This window comes from Diabrotica undecimpunctata, chromosome 9 (assembly GCF_040954645.1).
Source record: "Diabrotica undecimpunctata isolate CICGRU chromosome 9, icDiaUnde3, whole genome shotgun sequence".
In the NCBI taxonomy this organism is placed as follows: domain Eukaryota; kingdom Metazoa; phylum Arthropoda; class Insecta; order Coleoptera; family Chrysomelidae; genus Diabrotica; species Diabrotica undecimpunctata.
The window spans coordinates 961,806-989,167 of NC_092811.1; the positions used below are offsets into that span (position 1 = coordinate 961,806).

The following is a 27,362-nucleotide window of genomic DNA, read 5'->3' on the forward strand; positions in this document are numbered from 1 at the left end:
GGTTATGCGATCCTTTTGACATTTTTTAACGCAATTCCTACGTTTTCTACACACGCTTTTTATCCTTTTATGTGTTTTTTAATGCTTTTAAAGTATTTCGAAACAATGTAATGATTTTTCCTGTTTTCGACCTTTATAAATACGTTTACAATTTTTTTCGGTTGTTTAAAGATTTTTGACAGTAGTTTTCCTTAGCATTTTAAGAGTTTTTAATACTTTTTGATATTATAGCTATAATACTGTTTAAAGATTTATGCTTTTACCAATAATCCATATCTCTTTTTCTGTCACTTTTACAATGCTCTTCCATTACTGTTAAAGCTTTTATTTTTTTACTATACTACTAATGCTTTTTGACTGGTTGTTGACGTTTTAAACACTTTCAACGAGTTTTCGACGATTTAATTTTTTGCTGTCTCTTTTACAAGTCGCTTCCAACGCTTTTTTGATGTTTATATTATTTTTACAATTCTTCTTCCATACTTTTAACGCTTTTTTCATAAAATTTGGATCATCACTTATAATCTGATCAATTTTTAGCTCTTAATGTTATTGAACAATGAAAATATGTCTTTAAGATAAAAATGATATCTTGGTACCTATTGGTCATAGAAGGTTCTATTTTTTTAACCCATTAGGTACTAGGGTGCCGTGTATGATAAACTAAACAATGATCTTTTCATCGTGACTTACTGCGCTTAAAGCGTGATCTTCAGAACCTTGGTAGACGTTTTTAGGTCTGTTAGTATGTAGTTTAGTTGCAGGCGAAAGCACCTACATTTGAAAATTATTTGTTGTTGTGATTGTATGTTGGAGTTCGTCTTTGTTTTGACTAGGTATCGAAATGTGTTATTAATAAATGGTAGGTTATTATTTTACCAGTACATATTAAAAATGTTATATCTGCGTAAAAATTGAGTTCATGTAATAAGTCGATAACATTTATGCATGTAAAAAAGGAGTATTAGATTTACCCAGTGTTTATAAATTTTATGTTTTTGTCCACGTAATTTATATGGCACGCTAGTCTTTTAAGGTGGGTACACATATGCGAGCCGAACTGTTTGCGAACTGCTCGTGAGCTGTTCGCGAAGAGTTCGTTGAAAATATGTTTATGTTCAGGCTATCCAATACCCTAAGTATCTAATAACAAACCGAGAATTAATTTACTTCGTTATTCTAAACATTTAGGTATTTTGTTTACATTATCTGTTATTAATTTCTCTCGTTACTTTTGAATAAGCCGCGCTCGTTCAGCAATTTTGTTTAACCGAATGATCTCATCGCACACTTAGCAGAAACAATTTATAGTCTCGAACACCGTCAAAATTTAACTGCGAACATTCTTTGTGTTCGTCCCAAAAACCGACAGGCCGCGGTTCCTGACGAACAACGAACGAACAGCTCGTAAGCGGTTCGTCCGTCGTACAAATTAACGAATATAGCGTTAGCGTTCACAAACGGTTCGCGACAGTTCTGCTCGCTTTTACGGTACGAAATTGTTAAATCTACAGAAATGTTTTAATGTTTTGTTACGATTGACAGTCCAAGAGATTGCAGATCTTATTGATTCAGAACAATTTTGGAGGATTTTGACAATAAAACAGTTGATCGGGTTTATATAGAATCCCCGGAAAACCGAGAAGAATCAGACGAAGATTCCGGAGATGAATCTGGTGATGTACTAGACGATTTATCAGGCAAGCAACTGCAAGCTTCGGTAGAAATTCAGTAGTGGAGAACGAATTGATACAGTCAATTATGAAAATACTGAAGATATTGCACATAAAGACTCTAATGAAGGTTATACCATACTCCGTACTAAATCTGGTAAAAATAAAAAAAAAAACAGTAAACTGGTTAAAAAATCGTGGCTTACCCGAGATTAAAACCAAAACATATCTCCAATTTCAAATTTCTCGAAGTATGCAAATATGTCATCAGTGGACCTGTTCGAGCTTTTCATTTCTGCTGATATCATACAGTTACTTTGTGTTGAGGCTACTCGATACGCTCAATTTAAAAATTGTTCAGACCTAAAAATTACAACTCAAGAAACGAGATGCTTTTTAGCAGTTCTTATAGTTTCTGGTTATGATAAAAAGCCATCAATAAGAAGTTACTGGGATTCTGGAGATGATATGCGAAACACAGCCGTTTATGATTCCATGCGCCATGACAGAATTATTCAGTTCATGAGATTCGTACATTGATTGTGTCAATAACACTCTTCTTGATCAGAACTTATCAGACTTATTCAGTTCATGAGATTCGTACATTGATTGTGTCAATAACACTCTTCTTGATCAGAACGATAAACTGACTAAACGTAGACAAAATGCCAGCGTTCACTATTAAAGCGCAGCGCCCAGCCACGATCGAGGTATCGGACCATAGACTTGGACCATAGTATTCAAGCTTAGTATTTTTTCGACCCTCCACCCCAGGTACTCTACGATCAACACTACGAGGCGCCGACCACCGATCCTCGCTCCAACCATGGTATCGATCGCCAGGTAAAATAAATGCCTTTTATTTTAAATGCGAGTGTTCACTGTCAGTACTATGCTCTAGGCGAGGATACGATGCGATAGTCTCCGTAATGAACGCACCCTAAGACATGTTATTACGGATCAAGAAATCGCCTATGATGAAAGCATGATAGAGTACTTTGGAAAACACGGATGTAAGCAGTATATTCGAGGAAAAACCACTAGTTTGGATATAAAGTCTGGTGTCTCAATTCCAAAAACGGTTACCTTAGCAATTTTGAGGTTTATCAGGGAAATATGCCAAATTCTTATCGAGAGCATCAAGAAAAATTTGGTAAAGCACCAGCTCCGTTATTGCAGCTTATTAAAGAGATGCCCGAAGAAACAAGATCTTTGCCGTGCCATTTTTATTTTGATGACTTATTCATATCTATCATGAAGCAACATGGACAGTTAGAGAAAATAGGCTAACAAAGAATTGTCCACTCCGGACGTAAAAGAGTTAAAAAAGACACCTAGAGGTACTTATGACTATTCCGAAATGCAGATCAACAAGTAATGGTTACATGCTGGATGGATAATTCTGTACTTACTGAGTTTCTCCAGTATCGAATGCAAGCCGCTTCTAATCGACTGAAAAAAAGAAAGTAGGGATTCCTAGACCTAATTGTATTGGAAAATACAATGCATATGGGGGTACCGATCAAATGGATGCGAATACAAATGTTTATAGAGTTGGAATTAGAGGCAAGAAATGGTGGGTCCATCTTTACTTGGCTACTAGATACATCTATCTAAAATGCGTATATAATATATAGAAAACATCACCCAGGTGCACCCCATTGGAATTTTCGAAGAAACATAGTACAAGTGTATTTAAAAAGGTTTTATCTTTTCATAATTTTTATAAAATTAACAATACAAATGCATCTTTTCAAATATTTGTTTACTTTAATAGTATAGGGGACTACTGTGTCATATACATATGGTATATGGTGTAAAATTGTTATTAGCAGACGGGTATTTAAAATATTAGTTGGACACCCATACCAATATTTGGACACCCCTATTATATAAAAAATTAAAAACTACAGCAAATTCCACAATTTTAAAATTCAGTACAATACGTTCAGATCCGTCCCTTTTTTTAAGGAAAAACAGTGGGCCACTGAGATGTATTCGTGTAAACAATTAATTTTTAAGGTGCAATTTTAAAAAGTCATTTATAGTAAATATGGGTACAAAAAAAATTAATTTGTTCACAAAAAAAACTGGTCACAGGGCACAAAATGTGTCGGTTGAACTTAAAAAAAATAATAATCTGATTGAGAAAAAATATAATTATGAACCTAGATAACTAACATAAGTAATTATTAAATGGCAACAACATCAAGAAAACAAACTAATTACCTAATTTTCAATTTCTTCATGAAAACCTTCAAAAACAATTTTCTAAGCACAATCCCGGACGTTCAGGGCACTCCGCACAATAAAATAATGAGTCCTTTCTTTCTTTTTTAGTTTGCCAGCAATATCTACACCGTCGTCGTTTTGTAATACCATTAGTTGATTTAGAGCAATGAGATGGCAAATGAAACGTCAAATTTTTCTTGAGGGATTTTTGGGTTTGGTCCAAAAAGACTATCAATCACCGACAATCGAAAGTCGTACAATGACATTTTTGTATTAGAATTATTATAGAAATAGTATGCGTTAATTAGCATAATTTTAAAAATATGTGTGCCTATTTTTTTGTACCACCTTTATAGTTTTGTGTTCGCAACTATAATAATTTAACATCTGGTCGCCTAAGTCAATGCCACCTTTGTTTTTGTTATATTCATCGACTCAACGGGGCTTTTCTTTATCTAATTTCTTTCCTAGATATTGTTGGAACCATTTCATGACCAAATTCGGAAGAGATCATTAAAATATATCACAGATCTTTCCATTTACACACACATATCCCTTTATTATTGTATTTCTGTATAATAAAGATTCTTCATTTCATTATTAAAAAAATCTAACAATGGAAATATCTTGGTAAGTCTGGACTGGTTATTGTCACTATTATTGTTAAAATGTAAGGTACGCAAAATTAACATTAAAGTTTTTTACGCGAAATCGATGATTTTTTTCACAGATAAACTGGGATATAATTTTTGATACGATATTAAATTTTTATTAAAATTAAATATCACAACCACCTTAATGTACTATTTTAATTTAGGCGGATTTAATGTAGATCGGGAATATCGCATTAAAAATTTTGGTATTGTTAAAAGATTGCAAAATTAAAAAAACTATACGGGATTGTCTATTTGAAATAACAAGGTTCATTATTCTTCTTTAAGTGCCATCTCTGCGACGAAGGTTGGCAATCATCATGGCTATTCTGACGTTCGAGCAGCTGCTCTGAACAATTGCCTTGAGCTGCAACCAAACCACTCTCTCAGGTTTTTCAACCAGGAAACGCGTCTTCTTCCTACGCTTCTCCTACCCTATACTTTTCCTTGATAAGTTAAGTCGATTATTGTATTCCGGTGTCTCTTAGGTTCTTCAACCAGAAATTGCGTCTTCTTCCTACGCTTATTTTTAGTACGCAGGAATTTCGTTGGTTAACGACCTGAGGAGCCCTGTCATCATTGTTGTTTCTCCCCCTGTCGAATCTTGGCATCCGAGGACCATGATTAGTACGGTGATGCTTTTCACTAACTGCCATGACGATTTCTAGGGGTTCTCTACGAGTCTTTAATGCAGTGGTTCCCGTTGCCTTCTGCATCCTTATGCCGTTGATTATTCCTTGGTTCATCCGCCTTCGAGATAGATTTTTCTATCTCAGGACAAAAGAGTGCCCTTACACCTACCAGCTCTTCCGCCCGAAACCGTTGGCCAGTATTTGACTTGATTCTATATCAACCCTAAAATCGAGGGTTGAAACTTACGCCATCCGCACAGTACCGAAGTTTTGCTTCTCCGCCGTGGTTGCCGTTGTGGACTTCATCCGTAACCCTGGACAAGGGACCCTAAACAGGTACTAGTTTCCCGGGTAAGGAATCCTTCGGAATCTGCGGAAGGGATTGATTCATTTTCCCTGATAAGACTATCTTCAAGAATTTAAAAAGTTCCTACCCACTACCCCTTCAGGTTCATTACAATTGCATAAAAACGGAAAAGCTAACAATCATGTAAATATTGCCATAAGATCAGTCGCCTCACAAAACAGGATAATTGAGGTGTTCCATACTTAAACTTCACTCTGTATATTTAACGACTTATAAACGTTTTCAAAACTAAAACTTTAGTATTTTATCGAACAAGCGAGAAAAACACTCATGAACATAAAAACATTTTTTACAAGATCAGACCTCTTAGTCTGGAGCTCAGAATCCGAATGATCAGATGTTACGTTTTTTCTGTCTTACTGTATGGCTGTAAAAGTAGGATGATGGACACTGAAATAGAAAAAAAGAATAGATTCCTTTGAGATGTATATATACAGACGAATGCTGAGAATTCCATGGGTACAAAGAGTTACTAATGTTGAGGTACTTCGTCGCATATGTAAACAAAAAGAATTACTAAGAATAATAAAAGAGAGGAAATGCAATACTTGGGTTATGTGTTGAGAGGCGAAAGATACGAATTACTTTAAGTTATACTGGAAGGAAAAGTACAGGGCAAAGATCAGTAGGAAGACGCCAGAACTCGTGCCTGAAAGACCTGAGGAGATGGTTCGACCGCTCATCCGCGGAAATCTTTCGCGCAGCAGTTTCCAAAACTACAATTGCCATTTGGATCGCGAACCTTCGAAAGGAGACGGCGCCATGAGAAGAAGAATATCGTTTAAATCAAGAACTACGTACGTACAGTTCAATATTAAAACATTCTATATTTTTATTTTCTTAGCAGCTACAATCCTAGCTACTAGATGGCGTTAGCAAAAACAATTGAAAATTAAGTTACAATTTTACCCGACAAATACGTGGCGCACAGTAGGAGTTTGGCACAAATAATAAAAGAAAAACAAATTTTTGGTAAAATATCAGCTGTGGTTTTGTAAAGAATTTGTCTTTAAGGCATTCGATCAAACCCATTTTCGAAGCATTGATACACAGACACAGAAATAAGATTTGTTATGCTTCTACCGTCTCATATGACATTTTAAAAGTGTTACCTCGTAGCTTATTATTACACCCGGTATCAAGTTAGAATTATGTGTACGATAACCCATCAAAATCGACTTTCTTAGTCTCGGATGTTAGAAAGCTGAAAGATGCGACAATTGCAAAACGGTACTCGGAAAACATCACCAACATCTTGAATCAAAATGTAAATGAAGAAAGCCAGGCTGGTTTCAGAGGTGGTAAATCGACAATTCATCAGATTGCAACCCTGAAACAAATTTTGGAAAAAACACTGGAATATGGCATTGATACTCATCACATATTCATAGACTACAAAGCAGCCTACGACTCTGTGAATAGAAGAGAAATGTTCTAAGCAATGAAAGAGCTAGGAATACCAAATCAGTTGATAAATTTAATAAAACTAACTCTGGGTAAAGTTGAATGTAGAGTACGAATTCAGGAGGTACTGTCTGAACCTTTTAAAACAAATAATGGCTGCGTCAGGGAGACCCTCTCTCCTGTATACTGTTCCATTTGATTCTGGAAAAAGTAATATGTATGTCACAAATCACAACCACTGGTTCAATATATAATAAATCAGTGCAAATCCTGGCCTATGCTGGTGATATCAATATTGTTGGGAGAACGGAAAACGCTACGAGAGGCGTATGTAGCATTAAAAGAATCAGCTACAACAATGGGTTTAATTTTAACAAAAAGACTAAATTCATGATTGTAATAAAGAAGCTATACACCAATGTGAATTTAACCATAAATAATCAGCCAGTTGAAAGAGTTACGTCCTACAAATATTTAGGGGTTTTCTTCACTAATACTAATGACCAGACAAGAGAAATCAAGAGGCGAATAGAGATAGCTAGACAATCGTTTGTCAAAAATGAAAAAGTTCCTATGCAGCCGAGACATAAATATAAACTTAAGAACGAGAATGTTGAGGTGCTCTGTTTTCTCCGTTCTGCTGTACGGTATGGAAGCCTGGACACTGAAAAAGATAAACATCAAAAACATTGAGGCATTCGAGATGTGGTGTTACAGGAGAATGTGGAAAATACCATGGACAGAAAGAGTAACAAATCAAGATGTTCTGCTGAAGATGGGGAAGGAATGCGAAGTCATAAAAACCATACAAACGAAAAAACTGGAATATCTGGGACACATAATAAGAGGCGAAAAGTACTCTCTGCTTAGACTCATAATCCAAGGAAAAATCTCGGGAAAGAGAAATGTGGGACGTGGGAGGATTTCTTGGTTGCGAAATTTAAGGGAGTGGTATGGGTGCAGTTCAATACAGTTGTTCAGAGCTGCAGCCAACAAAGTAAAGATTTCTGTGATGGTATCCAACCTCCGATAGGAGACGGTACTGTAAGAAGAAGAAGACCAACAAAACGAAGTATATGAAAATAAGCACGCAACCACAAATCCTACGACCACTCGTTAGAGAAAACTACGTCAACAAAGCAGTGAACGAATTTGTATACCTGGGAGCGCTTTAACATTGAAAATAATACTACCACAGAATTTGCACGGCCAACAGATGCTATTTTGGGCTCAATCTCCTTAAATCCACAATTATATCGAGAAATACAAAAATAAAACTCTACAAAACAATAATACGCCTAGTCCTAATATATGGTTCAGAGACCTGGACTCTAACAAAAAATAATGAAAACATGTTAGGATGTTTCGAAAGAAAAGGACTAAGGCGAATCTATGGAGCAGTTAATGACAATTGAGTGTGGAGAAGACGATACAACTTCGAACTTTATAGAATATACCAGGAGCCAGATATCGTAAAACATATTAAGAGAGGACGTCTGAGGTGGATAGGACATGTAATGCGGATGGAACAAATGACGCAGCTAGAAAAACGCTCCTTGATATACCCATTGGTCAGAGAAGAAGAGGAAGACCCAGAACAAGGTTGCTTGATAACATCGATGAAGACATGAGAAATATGGGAATACGTGCTTGCGGAGAAAGGCGACGGATAGGGACGACTGTAGAGGACCCACACAGGGTTGTAAAGCCAAAAGGATGATGATGATGGAAAGGTAGTAGGCGTGTTGGAGTTGGCATTGCCTGGACTCAATAGGATGCGACGATTCTGTTGTTTTTTTTTGTTAAAAAAAAAATATGCGCGACCATTGGTTTGTATCAGTAAAATTGTAAGGAATTTCAGGGAATATATCACTGAGATTTCCATTTGTTTACGAAACTAATTGTTTTAAAGAGGTATTGCTGCTAATCCACGTGCTGGATTTTCAATCTGTCAATTTTACCATAGGAAGTGTCAAAATTTACTAAAATCATACAGGATGATCAACTTTTGTGACAAAGTTCGTTCTATCTTCATCAGTTACTAAAAATAATATTTACTAAAACAGGAGGTAGCTGTAAGCGTCACATTTAAAATTCTTAGCAAATCTACAGGATCTTTCATATTAATGTACTACATACATCACAAACATCACAAGATTCAAACCAACCAGTACACTGAGATCTATTCTGTCCTAAACCAAACCTAACAACACACAATTTCTATGCGGGAGATGTACTTTTGTGAATTAAACACTTGTCCTTTTAATACTTAGCTTTATACCTTAATAGTACCAAAGTACATAATCTAATTTTATCAACTATGTGCTTGTGACGCTGCAACATTTGTCTACATAACCCATAATATGTCATGCTATGTCATTCTTCTTCACTTTATGGCCACACCATAAAAAGGATTAAGGGAAATATTACACTTTACATGAGAAATAGCAAGACCACTAAATGTCATAAACTCTATGAAACATACATCAAAACAGAGATTTCGAGAAATCACAGATATGTATAAAATAAACACAGTGTACCATGGAAAGATACATCAATAATTGAAAGAGACAGAAATGAAGAGAAAAATCAAAGCACCTCTCATCTTACTTAATGAAGAAAGATGTGTAACGAACCCATCTGTAGATATAGCAAGCTCTGGTTGCCAATACTGAAATAAGAATTCAGCAACAAGAACATACTAAGGTTAGAGGATTAATAGAAAGTCACATCATTTACAATTATATATATTACATAATATGCAACACACAATACATGAACTATAATACATAAACACGTATATAAACAAAAAACAATTATAGTGTGATATCATCCTGAGGGTACAACACTAGAACACTTAGAATTGTTAATTAAAAGCATGACTAAATGCCTACAGGGCAAATAAGTCCACCGTCAATTTCGAAAACAATAACCTCCAAAGTTTTGGTATAATAACATGCCACAAGGAAACAGTTTCAGGACCTTTAAAATGTGAAGCTTATAGCTGCCTCTTATTTTTGCACAAAACTTTTTTTGGTATCTCAATAACAGAATAATGGACTTTATCATAAAAATTGTTTGCCTTGTACATACGAAGTCGAGTAATTCCCGCTAGATGACTCTGTGCAAAACTTTTAATCTACGCCTTGTATTAAACAAACTATTTTTTAATTACATAATAACAGTTGGCTCTTGTATTAAGTACATTTTAAAAATTACTAAATATTGGTTCTAGTTATGTTAAATATATTACTTAAAGGTTTAAAATTTTAAAGCTAAAATAAAGATTATTTTTTCGCAATTATAGTTAATGATACTTACCTACTCGTTTAACAATTATATACACAGAATCTCACTCGTTATTAACTGTATGATAAAACTGAATAATAAACATTTATTGATAATTTTGTATGTCTACCATACAACTGTAAATCACACATTCTCTACAATGCTATACCATAGTCGTACTTCATCGACGCTTTTGTTATAAAATGATTCACCATGGTATGATTAACACAATCATAATTTAGTAGTACTTCAAGGATTTTGATATGACTCAGCGTGAGCCTTTATTATCACAATCACATTAAAGTTATAAATCTGTTTGTTTCCTTCGGAAATAGATGAAATCGAATGTGATAGCAATTTATGCACTAAGTAACTACAAGGGAAAGCTTCTACCAACACATCCAGAGCATTCATACTAAACGAAATACCACAGAATAAATATACAGTGGAACTTGGTTATAGCGTCATTAAAGGGTCCAGTAAAAAATGACGCTATATATCAGAGTTATAAAAGAGGTAGAGAAAAATGAAATTTTAACGAGGCAAAATTTATTACAGCATTATTTATTATTACAGTTGCATTTAGGATAAAAAAAATAAGAAATAAAATATATCATGTATATGAAAAAGTTCTCTAATGCTGAAAAAAGTCAGTTATTTTCTTCTGCACAACCGTTTTCGAAAAATAAAGTTTTTCTGTAGTGTCCTTAATAATCTGAGCTGCTTTTTTGGTAGTGGTGGATGCCTCCCTGAACTGGTAAAATCTAGATATGGTCTCAGCGGCTCTCATAGCTTCTTGGATCGTAGGACAATCAATGCCGTCTTCTTCTTCTTCCTCATTATCTTGATCAACATCCATTTCCACATTTTGCACTTGTTCCACAATTTTTTTATCACTTAAAACTTGAAATGTTTCTACCTGATCGTCTACTGAAATGTAAGAGTCAAGATCAGTTCCAAACTCTCCCTGGTTTACATTAAATTTTTGTATCCACTTTGACAATGGTATTTTGTCATTCTCGTCAACATCCTGAACGTTGGGAGAAACCACAGTCAATTTCTTCTTCTTCTGGTTCCTATCCGTTTCGGGTGTTGGAAATCATATTGGCAATCATGACCTTGCTCGCTGCGGCTCGAAACAGCTCCGTTGAGGTTTTCTTAAACCATGTTCTTAAATTCCGCAGCCATGATATTCTCCTTCTACCGGGTCCTCGCTTACCTTTGACTTTACCTTGCAATATAGACTGCAGCAGGGAGTAACGGTGCTGATTTCTCATAACGTGTCCCAGATATTGCAATTTTATGCGTTTGATCGTAAACACAATCTCTGGTTCCTTCTTCATTTTTTCTAGAACTTCCTTGTTCGTGATCCTTGCTGTCCATGATATTCTCAGCATTCTTCTATAAAGCCACATCTCAAATGCTTCAAGTTTTTTAATAGTGGTGTCTGTAAGCGTCCATGCCTCCGCCCCGTACAACAACACAGAGAAAACATAGCATCTCAAATGTCTCATTTTAGCTTGACGAAAATTTAGCTTGACAGTCAATTTAGCTTGACGAAAACCATCGGCATTGAAGATATCTTCATCCTTGTATGGACGCCTTAGTTGTGGCCATGTGTTTTGTAACCAATTACCTGCCACGTTCTCATTCACCCATTTTGCTTCTCCAACAATTTTCGCGAAGGAAATTGAGTGCCAGGCCTTAAACTGATCTAGCCATCCGTTAGAGTGTGTGAAATCTTCACCAAACAGTTTTCCGAACTCTGTAGCTTTCTCCTTTAAAAGTGGCCCGGACACAGGAATATCAGAACTGCGACACTGCTTGAACCATTTGAGAAGAGCTGAATCTACATCACCACGAATGCACTTCCTAATCGTTTTAACATTTTCTCCCTCTTCATTAAAGGCTTTTAAAATTGTGTCTGTTTTTTAGGATTGAGCCGACAGTCGAATTAACAAGTCATACACCAGCAATTTTTCGACTACTTTCAAATGCTACTTTAACATGCACTTTACCTTTAATAGACAAAGCCTTCCTTTTAGTACCACAACTTGTCTTAATTACTGAATTAAAATCTAAATACAAAACGAGCCGAACACAATTTCACGGTAGCGAAAATTTCTGAAACAGAAAATTTGACTGTTAGGTTGGCACTGATAAATGAGAAATCACATAACAGTACACAGAAGTGATAATCGGGCTTTCTCACATTCTTGGAAGGAATAATGCCGAAAACGCATTGCACTTTATTCTTCATAAAATAAAAAACGACAACTTACTGTAAAATTTTATGACGCTATAGACGAGGCTTACTTTAGCCGATAAAACCGTTACAACCGAGATCATGTAGCTACCGAGGCCGTAATATTCAAGTTCCACTGTATTTTCATTCTGCACTGTTTATATGGGAATAAGCCACAATCGATTGTAATGACAATAATTACATTTCTCTTAATAGAATTTTCCATTTTCATAAAAGACGTTTCCATTTTCACTTCGGAAATCGTTCTCAAAAAAAGAGTATTAAATAAATTTAGTTGAAAAACGGTGTATGAAACCTCCAAGATTGTTGACAAGGTTATGTCATGTCATCAAAATTGGAGATTGATTCACTATTGTCCACCGTGTTATAGGCAACAGCCACATTTGGTTGGAAAACTCGAGGATGGATCTTTTCCCTATGGAAAATTCAAACTCTGATTATTTGCACACAAAGTGTGCAAGTGTTGTTAATATGTGCTGTAAATATTTGTATGTGTGTAGAGTGTTCCTGTTTAGTGAACGCGTGTTGTGTGTTGCATATGTATTATGTATGATAGAGAATGTTGTGTACTTCTTCTTTAAGTATTGGTAACCATAGCCTGCTGCATTCTGCTTGTGGTCCAAGACGCCAAATGGAGAACATACCATGTACATGTCTCCACCATATTGTGGGTTGCTTGTCTAGTTTATGTACATTGTTATGTTCAAAATCCTCCATGAATATATCTGCTAATAATGGTGATAATGATGAGCCCACGGCTAATTTGAAGTTTTGCTTGTAAAAATCATCGTCAAGTTGGAAATAAGTATTATCTATGCATAGTGTTGGAGACCAAGAGATACTGGAATGGAGACCAAGAGATGATGCCTACCGAAGCAGAGGTCGTCCACCAACACGTTGGACTGACGATCTAAAACGTTGTCATAGGAATTGGATGCAAGAGGCACAAGATCGAAATAGATGGAAAATTATGAGGGAGATCTATGTCCAGCAGTGGATAAGCGAAGATTGAATGATGATGCATAGTGTTAATAGCTCCATGACAGCTTATACATTCAATGTGGTTTTTGTTGTCAACCTATCGTCTCTCTCTAATTTTCCTCTTATTATTTTCCAGGTTCTTAAGTTTTTCCAATGGCACATTGGTGAAAAGACTGGTGATATCAAAACTGACTAGCGTGTTGTTGTAATTGTAATCTATTTCTGTTGGTTTTTGTAGGAATTGTTGTGAGTTTTTATGTATGATGTTGTATTATGTGTAGGAGAAACTTAGACAGTTTGCTGCAAGGAGAACCCATGCTACTGCAGATTGGTCTGAGGGGTATGTTATCGTTGTGAATTTTTGTCACCCTATATAAATGTGGAGTCCTACTGTAGTGTGGTGTCAATATTCTTCTTTGGTAGTCTGTCAGGTGTTATTTGAAATTGTGAAAACAAATTGGAAAAGGAAAATAATAATTCACTACCTTTTCTAGATGTGCCAAACACAAAAGAAGATACAAGGTATGCAACCAAAGTCTACAGAAAACCAACCCAAACCAACAGATATTTAAACTACCACTCAAACCATAACGTAAACATCAAAAAAGGAATCATTCAATCATTATACGATAGATCCCAAAACACCTGCTCTAAGAAAAAGGCTTTTCAAGAAGAAAAAAACCTATTAACAACGGTTCTAACCTACCCATTGTCATTTATAAACAAGGAATTCCAGAAGATAATCAAAAGAATTCAACAAAACACAACAGGCAACCCAGAAACATTCACAAAAAGGGACTCAGGGATGACAACAGTACCATATGTGAAGGACTTATCAGAACAATTAAAAATGATATGAAATAAGTACAACAACATTGTTCTGAAGCTATTTTCTTGTGGCCTGTTAAAGTAATTACTATTTAAATGGGAATAAGCGACAATTAAAGGTTAAAATACGTTTATTGACGTTTCAAAACAACCAATACTCTTAGGTCTATCCTCAGGGCCTACTCAATTGAAAAATTGAAAATATTTTTTTATACGTTGCATTTAAAAGCGTAATTCATCTGTGGTTATAGCATTCAAAGATATCTCCTTTTTTGTGTATGGTGCAAAGTATTTCTGGGTCCATATAATGTCCACTGTACAATTAGAAATACAAAACAACAGTTTTCACTCAAAAAATCCATCAGCAGAATGCAACGGGCTACGGTTGCCAATACTTAAAGAAGAAGTCACCAACAATAGCGAAATAGCAAACCCAGTATACACACCATTCTCTATCATACGCAATGCATATGCGACACACAGCACGCGTTCACTAAACAGGAACACTCTACACACATACAAACATTTACATCATATAAAACAGTGATTTTCTGACGGACAAATGAATAATCCGTAAATTTTGGATGCAAGTGCACTAACCTAACATCGACAGAGATAGGAAGCAATCATAAGCTACTATTGTGCAAAATCCTAATGAAAACATAATATATATCACAAAAATATAATTGCAGAATACACCACAAGGTTTTTATACCAAAAAAGAACAGCAGAAAAATGCAGAAACAGATATCATTCAAGGCGATGAAGTCGAGGAAAACTGGGCAAAAATTAAAGCAAACCTCTTAGACTCAGCTAAAGAAGCTCTGGGCGAAATAAAGATAATGCGATTAATTAACGCTTTTTTATCTCTGTTACATTATTCTTTTATTGCTTTAATGATTTTTAACTATTTTTAGACGTTTATAGCACATTTCGGGTGCTTTGAATATTTTTTAACACTTTTCAAAGCTTTCTCATAGTTTTACAACACATCCTCGACATTGTTTAACGCTTTTCTATCCGTTTTACATTGTTATTTCACTAAAATGTTTTTTTAACATTTTTAAAAGATTATAATACATTTTTGGTGCTTTGGTTGTTTTTTTAACAGTTTTCAATTCTTCTTCGTAATTGTTAAACGCATATTCGACACTGTTTAATGCGTTTCTATTTCTTTTACATTGTTCTTTCCCTACTTTGGTCGTTTTTTAACAGTTTTCAATCCTTTTCACAGTTCTCCAACACAACTTCAACAGTATTTAACGCTTTTCTATCTCTTCTATCACTGCTTTAATGCTTTTTAACAATTTTTAGGCGATTATAGCATTTTATATAGGTTTATCATACATTGTAGCTTTGATGGGTTTTTTAACAGTTTTCAATGATTCTTCACTTTTTTCAACGCATATTCTACACTGTTTAATGCTTTTATATTTCTTTTAGATTGTTATTTAACTGTTTTATTACTTTTTAACGTTTAATTTTTAGACGTTGATAGCATATTTTAGTTTTAACAGTTTTCAATGCCTTTTCACAGTTTTCCAATAGTTGTTAAACGTTTTTTTATCTTGTTTACAGTTTTTTTTTTATTCCTTTGCTTTTTCGATATCTTAAACGATTTTTAACAGTTTTTAATGCTCTTCTATCCATTTTACATTGTTATTTCACTGCTTTAACGATTTTTAAAGTTTTCAACATTTTTTCACAGTTTTCTAACACATTTGCGGCACTTTACTTCTTTTCTATCACTTTTACATGTTCTTTCACGCTCTAATAACAACTTTTAGTCATGTATAGCATTTTGGCAACGATTCTTTGATATTTTTATTGACTTTTAACAGTTTTACAACGCATTTTAACAGATTTAACGCCGTGTTGTCCTGTTTAAATTGTTATTTTATTGCTTTCTAACGAGTTTTGGACATTTATGGCACTTTGACAACGATTTTTCGATAGTTTTAACAGTTTTTAACGCCTTTTCACAGTTTTTTCAACGCATTTTGACGGTGTTTAACGCTTTTTTGATCCATTCACATTATTCTTTTATTGCTTCAATGCTTTATAACACCTTTTAGATGTTTATAGCACATTAATAAAGCTCATTCGATGTTTTTAACAATTTTTAACAGCTTTTCACAGTTTACAACGCATTTTTGAGAGTGTTAAATCCCTGTTGTCCCATTTACATCGTTATTTTATTACTTTCTAACAAGTTTTAGAAGTTTATCACTTTTACAACGCTTATTCGGTAGTCTTAACGATTTTTAACAGTCAGTAATTTCATTTTGCAGTTTTACAATGCATTTTTGCAGTGTTTAATGCGGTTTTTGTCCTATTTCTATTGTTCTTTTATTGCTTTAATGGACTTTAACGACTTATAAACGTTTTTAGCTCTTTGACAACGCTTCTTAAATAGTTTTAACCATTTTTAACAGTTTTAATGCCATTTTGCAGTCTTACAACGCATTTTTGAAGTGTTTATCGCCTTTTGTCCCGTTTACATTGCTATTTTTCATTGCTTTAATACTTTTTAACGACTTTTACACTTTCATAGCACTTTGACAACGCTTCTTCGATAGTTATAACGATTTTTAACAGTTTACAACGCATTTTTGACAGTGTTAAATTCTCTTTGTCCCATTTACATTTTCTTTAATTGCTTTAATGCTTTTTGACGATTTTTAGATGTTCATAACAATTTGACAAGGCTTCTTTGATATTTTTAACTATTTTTAACAGTTTTTAACGCCACTTTTAGAGTTTTACTTCCCATTTTTGTAGTGTTTTGCACCGTTTTGTGTCCTTTCATTGATTTTATAATTTTTAGGGACGTTCATAGCACTTTAACAACGCTTCTTCGATAGTTTTAACGATTTTTAACGCCTTTTCATAGGTTCACAACGCATTTTTGGCAGAATTTTACGCTGTTTATTCAGCATAATTTATAATACTTTATCAACGGTCCTTCGATGCTTTCAACAATTTTTAATGCTCTTCTATTCATTTCGCAGTGTTCTTTTTAACGCTTCTCTAGCCATTTTATATTATTCTTGAATTTAACACTTTTCTGGACTTAGCAAATGCCCCAAATAACTAATTTTTGTTATTTTAACCGTTGTCGATAGTTGATTTTTTGTATTTAATCCCTTTAAGATTTTTCCGTTTGTTTTTCAAATTGTCCAGGAAATTTTCAAATTACAATTAAAAAGATAATAATATGAAAACTGTCATTTTTTTCAAAGCCTACTATTTTACAAGGTACTGTGGTACAAATAACCTTTTACTTATTAATAATTGTTTGTCAAAATCGACAGTTAGGAATGTTTTACTAAAAATTTCTTGACTTAGAATACTGAACATTCCCCCCTAAAATGCCCCCTCTGCGTTAGCGTCATCCTAAAGCAGACAGCAAATACTGTGTTAACAATACAAGTCCAAGTAATTCCAACAAACTACCTCAAATATAGTTAAAAAAAAACCTCAAATGTCTGTGTAGTTGTTTAGCTCAAGAAGCCATCCAACATCTTACTAGGGTCTGTCAAGCATTTGTCACAACTGATTATAAAGAACGGCATGACTCTGTAGCAAATATACTACATTAAGAACTATCCAACAAACTGGAACTTCTTCGAATCAACCATCTCTCTTATTATCAAAACCACTCTGAAACTATGCTTGAAAATAACAACTACAATCTTTATTGGTATAGTGCTGTGCTCACAGATTAATCAGCGGAAAATAATACACCGTATCTCTTGCTAGATAACAAACAAACGTTAACAGGAAAATTCACAATAAACAAATATAAAACAAAACAGTCTTATTAAAGCTGTACGAAAAATATTGCATAAAATAATATTTTACGTATAATAAAGTTTGTTTGCTTTACATAAAAATATACAGAAACTGATATTGATAAAAAATCAATACCTACTAATATAATACTAATAACAAACAATAACAGAAAACAACCAGCCTGTCTTTGACGTAAAAAATAAAGTAGTGCTCTTAATCCGGCTCGAAGGACCAACAATATGGTGTAAAGGGCATAGAGAGAAGAATTGAAGGACCACCAGCCTAGCGATTAAATAGCAATTTCTGATTTTAGCTAGACATTAAGTAACGTTCATATGTAGAATGTATATCGAATATTTTCGTGGTATTGTCCGGTAACGTGTGTTGTGGGTTATTTCACTACACGTCACTGAGGTTAATTTCACTATTTTATCTAATTACAAGAATAACTGCTTAGTGGAATTGTCATTTCTATGTTAAAAATGAACTAGTGACAACACTGCTGGTTTGAATGACAGAATTTAACTTATAACTGCGGTTTTAGGAAACACTAAGTACTATCAATGATTGATTTAATAATATATATGAAATAATAATGCTATGCGAACTACCTAGTTTTAAATGCAATGTACTAATAAGCGAAGAGAATTATTTGCGAGCATGCAAGCGGCTAGCCACGTGGTTTTTGACCCAAAGAACCGTTAAATACCTTTCTTCGTTATTCCTTCTAAGAATCGCAATATCGGCATGGTCTAAAATCTATACCGGGTGAAACGGAATTTCACCAACTGGTGTCATTGCGACATAGCCTAGGGAACATCAAACAGCTAGGTTTTAGTGAAAATCTCTTAATAACCCGCTAGGGATGATCCGTTATGAGCTGAATTCAGGGAAAATGTCACCATCCCCATGCATTTTCCATCTAGAGGAGGTCCTGCCCAGAATTCACGGCCTTACCAGCTAAAACCACCCACCTCTAGCACTGATTGTATGCGCAACGTGTTCTCAAAGAACATACCGTAGGTATCTGGGATGAACAAATCCCCATTCCGTAGAGCGTTTAAATTTAGAATAACGTTTTAACTGCACAGTTGAGAAAAACTAAAAAATATTTTTCACGGGATATCCACTAAACAGTCAATATTTAAGTTGAATATAAATGATAAAATATTTCCTTTTTATCTAAAAATGAAATACTGAAAGCCTTTATTTTCAACACTTCCTCAAAATTTATTATAATTTATTATCACTACAGCTGTTTCGGCAGAGTGGTTTTCCCAAGTGATCTATTTTTGGTATGCATTTACACTTTATAGTATTCAGTTGATTAAATTGGGGAGGAGAGAACTGTTTGTCTTAAGTTGGTCATTCAGAATTATATCTGTGTTTTTTTATTATATAATTATATCTGTATTTTTTCTACTATTGAATTCTCATTATGTTCTGCTATACTTTTGTTAAAAGTTCTGCCAGTTTGACCGATGTAAGTTTTTGACATTTAAGTTTGTATACACCATTATGTAAGTGCTTTTTCTTTTGGCTCTTGATCTTAATATATTACTTAAGTTGTTGTTTTTTCTGAAAGCTAATGTTATTCATTTATTTTTTGTGTTTGGCTATTTTGTTTATACCTTGCCTGTATATGTTATATAGCAGAAAGAGTTTTTTCTATGAAGGCGGAAATACTAACTTCTACTTCTTGTTGTTTTTGTAATTAGTATATCCACCACCAGAGAATGAACCCAGTAACTTCTGCTCGATTACATATACAAGCGAGATATCAACAAAAATAGGCAAACACAAAAATGAATGGAGTAACACCAGCTTTGAGAACAAACAACAACCTAAGCAAATATATTAAAAACAACAAGAGCCAAAATAAAAAGCATAGTGGTGTATACAAACTTAAATGTGGCAACTGCCCAAAAAATTACATCGGACAAACTGGTAGAATCTTTAACAAACGTATTGAAAAGTCCATTGACGAAAAAGAAGAAGTAGTTCGAGAACATTCAAGAATTTTCGATGTCATCTTGAATGTTCTCGAACTACTTCTTCTTTTTCGTCAATGGACTTTTCCTATGTGGGATAAATCTTTCGTAACAGTATAGTAGAATACAAAGGGGCTTTCAATAATAGAAAAACAGATTTTACATACGCACTTCACCTTCTAGATCATAATCATTCTTTTAAAGACCAATTTTAAATTATTCACATTTAAAATAAAGGCCTTAAGCTTATTAGAATCTATAGAAATTAACAAATTAAAAAATACAGATATAATTATATAATTGCAGATGAATGATCAAAATAACTAAGAAAGATTGTGTGGAAGTTTTTAAAACAAAAGTTTTGTGTTTTATTGTTAGATAAAATGAATTTCCATCAAGTAACGGTCGAATCCATCACTTATTTCCTTTTTCTTTTATTTCTAACATCTTTGTACTAAAGTAGACCTTGTACACTATCTTGTTGTATTTTATTGCAGAATTCCAAACACGATGAGCGGAAATCGAATTCCGAGCAATTTCAAGAAAAGACTGAGAAACGAGAAAGATCGAGCAAGCTTAAAGATAAAAGGGATAAGATGAGCGAAGAAGAAAAAGAGATGAGGAAAGAAAGGAAGCTGGGAAGGAAGAGGGTGAGTAGTATCGTAAGCCTTATTCGTAAATGACTCATCACCAAAAATGAATATTACGTTTATGTTTTAGGACCGAATGGAGGAAGCTCTTCAGCAATTCGAAATGAAACGAAGAAGAGACGAAGATAAAGGTAAATGTAGATACTATTTGTATAAAATTATTGTTTGCTTTCTCTGTGAATGGATATATACGTAAAAGTTACACTGGGCAAGCTAACCAGTTGTCAAGATGATACAAAATAAATATAGCTGTCATTAATTTTCTTCTAGCTTCCAAAATGGTATCTCCAAACAGAAGTTCGAACGGTGAAATTGTTGAACCTTCCATCCATGTTAGAGAGAAGCACCACAGGAGTGCAAGGGTAAGTTCCTATTGGAAAGAGTTGTAGGTAAATATATTTTTTCATAAGTTTTCTGGGATAATATTTAGATAAAGCGATGTCTTTTTGGTGGAATATTTAGCTAAAATATTTGTCAGTTAACTTTTTCAGATTTTTCTCACAAAAATGTGATGAAATGAATTTTATTTTCGAATATAAAATCAATTTGCCATAAGTTTTTGGTGGAATATTCACGTAAATCAATGTTTTCTCAATTTCTCATGGTATTTTGCTATACTAATCTGAATAGTGTAGCTTTTTTAGTGATGATAGATAAGTGGTTGTAAATCAACTTGACATAAGTTTTTTTGGGAAATATTTAGTCAAATCAATTTTCTGTGAGTTTTTTGGTGTAAAGTATTTAAGTAACTCAACTTCCCGTACGTTTTCTGGAAGAATATTGAGGGAAATTGATTTTTAAAAAATCCTTTGGTGGAATAATTAGGCAAATACATTTTTTCTCTTCGTTTGTCTGTACGTTTTCTGGGAGAATTTTTATAGATATCGATTTTCCAATAAGTTTTTGGTGGAATAATTAGGTATCAATTTTTTCTCTATATCTCGTGGTATTTTTTCTTACAAAATCTGAATAGGCGCTTTATTATTGATGATCGAAAAGTAGTGGTATGTTTCCTGGGCGAATATTTAGCCAAATTCATTATCCGTCAATTTTTGATCAAATAGGTAAATTAATTAGACGTTTTTTTTGGAAAATATTTAGTCATAACAATTTTCCGTAAATTTTTTGCTGGCAGTGTTTCAGTAAAAATGTAAAAGTAAAAGTATTTAGTCATATAAATTATCCGTAAGTTTTTTGGTGGAATATTTAGGTAAATCAACTTTCCGTTCATTTTCTGGGAGAATATTTAGAAAAATCGATTTTTCAAAAATCCTTTTTGATGGAATAATCAGGTAAATCAATTTTTTTCTCAATTTTCCGTAGTATTTTGCTTACAAAATCTGAATAACCACTTCATTAGTGATGATAGAAAAGTGCGTATAGGTTTTCTGGAAGGACATTTATTTAGAGAAATCGATTTTCTAAAAGGCTTTGGTGGAATAATTAGGTAAATATATTTTTCCTCAATATCTCTTTGTTTTTTTGCTTACAAAATCTGAATAGGAGGTTTAGTGATGGGAGAAAAGTAATTGTATGTTTTCTTGAGAATTGTAAGTTTTTTGGAAATATTTAGGCAAATCAAGTAATTTTTTGGTGGAAATATTTAAGTATATGATGTTCCGTTCGTTTTCTCGGAGAATATTGTTGGAATAATTAGGTAAAATAATTTTTTCTCAATCTCTAATGGTATTTTATTCACAAACATCTAAATAAGAGCTTCATTAGTAATTGTAAATTTTCAGGAGAAATATGAAAGTAAATAATTTTTACTTAAGTTTTTTGGTGGAATATTTAGTTAAATCAATTTTGGGTCAGATTTTTTAGTGGAATATTTCTGAAAACAGTTTTTTGTAAACCTTTAATGACATTTCTCTCACAAAATGGTGACCAGGCGTTTTATTAGTCCATCTATTTATCCAATATACTATAATAATTTTGAATATTAACTGTACACTTAAATTAATTAATATACTGTATCATTCAAGTAAATAATTTTTACTTAAGTTTTTTGGTGGAATATTTAGGTAAATCAATTTTGGGTCAGATTTTTTAGTGGAATATTTCGGGAAACAGTTTTTTGCAAACCTTTAATGACATTTCTCTCACAAAATAGTGACCAGGCGTTTTATTAGTCCATATATTTATCCAATATACTATATTAACCTTGAATATTAACTGTGCACTTAGTAAATTAATTAATATACTGTATCGTTCAATTGAAAAAGGCAATTTAAACTAATTTTTATAATTTGTAGGATATTTCGCCGTACCAGCAGCGAGATCGATCGAACGAGAAATCTGAGCCACGAGAAAAACAATATCCTTTTTTATACAATGTTTAGTATTTATGTATGTGTATCCATAAGAAACAGCAGTGGGATGAGACAACAAGAAGAGTATGTTTGCCAAAAAGTTTGGATATTTTTCAATATTTTGCTTTTGTTGTTTCCCCAAACGAAACAAGTTATAGCGTCTCTTCTTTGTTAACATTGAAATTATTTTTTTTTTTTTATTATTATTTGCGACCTATCTTTTCTATATTTATCTGTTTTTCTACTATATCTGTTCCCTGTTTGTTAATATTTAGTTGTACTTCCATAAAATAAATTTATTTCCTTATATTTTATTTAATTTTGCTATTTTTGGGCCAAATTTTTATAATTTTTCTTTGCGATAAATTCGTTGAAAATCTAGCCTTTGTAACAAGATATCACGTTCACTGTTTAGATAAAGCGCGTATTTTTATGTGCATGTTTTACAAGGGCAAACTGAAAAGTTTTCGGTTCGGCCCATAACTAAAATGACTGTTATTTACGAGGGCACACATCAACGACAGCAAAGAACATCTCACTATAGAACTAACTATTCGTCAGCTTTGTCACGTTCTTTATTATTGCGTGTATGTGCTATATTTTTGAAATTTTTATTATGTAGACGGAAAAATTTTCATATTACCCTCGTATATACAACTCGGATTTTAGTATTTTTATTTTAGATACAACTATAGAATAATACTTTACTTGTTTATGTCTTTACGTGCTTCTATTCCCTATATTTAAAAAAAAACTATTTTTTACTTAACAAACCCATTTTTTCCCATTAACTGCGTGCATACGCCTTTGAGTTTACTTAATTTCAATATACAGTGGTACCTCGACATACGAGGGTAATTCGTTCCGTAATCTTGCTCGTATGTCAAAGCAATTTTCTCCATTGAAATTAACTGAAATGTCATTGATCCGTTCCATTCCCCAAAAAACACGTTAGTTGTTTTTGTTAAGTGTTTTTAAATAAGAAAAATGTATTTAAAAGAAGAAACATTTATTTATAAGTAACACAAAATATATACATATTCTGTAAAAACATAAGAAAAAGTGCTTACGAAAGCGCTTAATTTTCGTCAGTGGTCTTCGCCTTTTTCGTCATACTTTGCTCATTTTCACCTGCAAATGTGTTAGGTAAGTTTCGTTGAACAACACCGATGCACGACCAGTTGTAACTTTTTCGGGGTGATTTAATCCAGGAACTCTGCAACTTTCTCCCACATTCCCAGGATCTCCTTTATATCTCTTATAGAAACAACGTCTTCCAATTCTGGCTCTTCTTCAAAACTAATTTTTCGTTGCCCCACCGTATGCTGCTGCGAATGTAGTTCGTCGGTTGTCAGCTCCTGAGACTGTTCCTTGACAAGTTCGTTCACATCTCTTTCATCTACCTCTAGACCCATGGATTTTCCAAGAGAAACAATCTTATCTACCACTGACACTTCGGGTTCCAGTACTTCGCGGACCCTTTCATCTATAGCCCCAGGCCACAGCTTCTTCCATGCAGAAGTTAAGGTCTTTGCTGTAACACGTAGCCAGGCCTGCTCAGAATTCTCGAAAGGTAAGGTTTGTGTTCTTCATTCTTGTTATACAACTTCTTAAAATTAGAAATCACTTGCTGATCCATGGGATGCAAGATAGGAGTGCTATTGGGTGATAGGTAGAGAATCTTTATAAACTTGAACTCTTGGAGTAAATCGTCTTCGAGGTTTGGTGGGTGAGAAGGGACATTATCGAAGACAAGAAGGATTTGCATGGATAGGTTGTTTTGCTGTAGACAATTTTTAAAAGAACACCAGGTTTATCCACTCCACAAAGAATTTCCTGGTGACCTACGCCTTTGGATTTGCCCTCCACATAACTGGCAGTTTTTCTTTTAAAATCTTATGTGACTTAAAGGCTCTGGGATGTTCTGAATGGTACACTAGAAGAGGTTAGATTTTAAGGTCGCCATTCGCATTGGCGCAAAGTAATAGAGGTAATCTAGCTTTCATAGATTTGTGACCTGGCATCGTCTTCTCCTCTGTCTCGTCACAGTTGAAGACTTGCTGGAGGATGTATTATTTGGCTTCTATCAGTTCGAAAAACGTTTTGATGTAAACCTCAGCTGCTATCACAGCCGAACTTGCTGCCTCACCATGCCTGACGACGGAGTGAACGCCGGTCCTTTTTCTAAGGTTATCAAAATAGCGCCGACTGACTATAAACGAGTTTTCCGATTCATTATTTGTGGAAGTGTGTGGGATCTGCTTCAGAAAATCTTCGTAAATCGCTCGTGCCTTCTCATATAATTATGATGCTTTGTGTTAAGGTTCCTCCTTGAAGCTACTTCTCTGTCACCCACACCATTAGCAGTTTCTCCATATTTTCATACGGAGCTTAGAAATTATTGTAACGCCCTTAGCTGGCATTATACCATTTATCACCTCCTTCCGTTTAAGTAGAGTATATATCATTGATGTGGTACGCCCGTACATCCTCGCAAATCAGTTACTCGTACACCTTGCTCATGTTTTTCAATGATTTCACGTTTTAGTTCAGTAGACATCATCTTCTTCTTCAAACCCATGGTTGTAAAAATAAATGTAATATTGTAATGTACAAAAAGCACAAAACACGAACCCAACTTATCAACAATACTTCGAAAATGAGGGAAACATGCAAAGCAGACAGACTGAGGTCTATAGTAAAAATTTACACAGTGTAAATTACACCGACATCGAGAGTGCAATATGGTTTAGATTAGAATCCGAATTTTTGTCGGATTTAACTTCCAATGACCATTTAATTTGTCGGTCCAAGTAATAGTCACGTACAGACTCGTAAAATGATCTTTATGGCGAGTCCATAAAAACGGATTCCTCAAATCTTGCTCTCATCTCAAAGCAAAATATCGTTCGCTCCGCGGCTCGTATCTCAAAACACTCGTATATTGGGGCGCTCGTATATCGATGTCGAGGTAGCACTGTAAATATAAACGTTTACTTGTTTGCTTGCGTCATATAATTCGTCATATTAAAAAAAACTAGTTTTTTACTAACCAAACTGAGAAGTTTTCACTTGAATCTCATACATCCACCTCTGGGTTTTAGTATTTTTGTTTTAAACGTACATACACGTATGTGTTTAAATAATTTAATGTAGATGTATATGTAGAACACTTGTTTATGTCCTCAAATGCTTCTATTCCTCATGTTTTTGAAAAAACTCATTTTTTTGTCAACCAAAACGGGAAAATTTCACATTAACCTCTTATATACGCCTCTGGGCTGTAGTATTTTTATTTTCGATGAGAAATATATTTTTTATTTATTTATTTGCCTTGTCACATGCTTTTGTTGGTTACGTTTTTGAAAAAACTTATTTTTTACTACCCACGCCAAGAAATGTTTCATTGCCCTTGTATATATACCTCTGGATTTTAGAAACTTAAATTCAGATACAAATGTAGAACACTTTTTTATTTGCTTGTGTACGTATGTGCTTTTTCCTCATATTTTTGATAAAAAAAAACTCATTTTTTAACGATCAAAAGGAGAAATTTTCACATTGACTTCTTCGATACCCCTATGAGTTTCAGTATTCTTATTTTAGATACAAATATATTTAAGTTGTTATTTATTTGCCTTGTTACATGCTTCTGTTTCTTATATTTTTGAAAAAACTCATTTTTTACCACCCATACCGAGAAATTTTTCATGACCCTCGTATATACACCTCTAGATTTAAATAATTTTAAATTAGACACAAACATAGAACACTTTTTTACTTGTTTACGCTCATACGGATTTCTACTTCTTATGTTTAAAAAAAAATAATTTTACTAAATCATCCGAGAAGTTTTTTCATAACCCTCGTACACACGCAACCAGGTTACAATATTTTTATCTTAGATACAAATATAGAGCAGTATTTTACTTCTTTACTACGCTTCTTACTTATATTTCTGATATGTTTTAAGAAAAAAACCTCTTTACTATTTAAAACTTATTATTTTAGTTTAAATACCAATACAACGTTTTTTAGATTTTTCTTAACATATCTTACTAGACGGAGTTCCGAAAACAAAAGAAGATAGCCAACAATGCACGAGCATAAAAAGAAGACACATGTCTCTATTTTGTGGTGAATAATTTTATGAATGTTGTACGAAGAAGCAGTAGGTGTAATTATTTTTTATGTAATTAAAAGATTTATTAAGAAAAACACTGTTTTTTATTTTATCCTTTCTATTTATTAATTTTTCAGAGATGGGAAAATGAATTTGCTATAAAATGA

At 33.7% G+C, this 27,362-nt stretch overlaps 1 protein-coding gene across 7 annotated transcripts in view; it reads left to right on the forward strand.

The window, feature by feature from the left end:
• The window catches only part of tho2 (THO complex subunit 2-like protein), a 52,782-nt gene extending 25,492 nt beyond the window's left edge, over nucleotides 1-27,290 (forward strand). For 3 of the 7 annotated variants that reach the window (XR_011951785.1, XR_011951788.1, XR_011951787.1), the window contains exons 19-23: nucleotides 20,608-20,760; nucleotides 20,831-20,891; nucleotides 21,031-21,122; nucleotides 23,016-25,819; nucleotides 27,111-27,290. Coding sequence is in view for 1 of the 7 variants with exons in the window: in XM_072542507.1 (XP_072398608.1) it covers nucleotides 20,608-20,760; nucleotides 20,831-20,891; nucleotides 21,031-21,122; nucleotides 23,016-23,102 (393 nt within the window). In the remaining 6 variants the exon portion in view is untranslated. Of the gene's footprint in view, nucleotides 1-20,607; nucleotides 20,761-20,830; nucleotides 20,892-21,030; nucleotides 21,150-23,015; nucleotides 25,820-27,110 lie in introns of all 7 variants that reach the window. The other 4 variants (XR_011951789.1, XR_011951790.1, XR_011951786.1 and 1 more) reach the window with 4 other exon arrangements.
• Nucleotides 27,291-27,362: the final 72 nt, after the last annotated feature.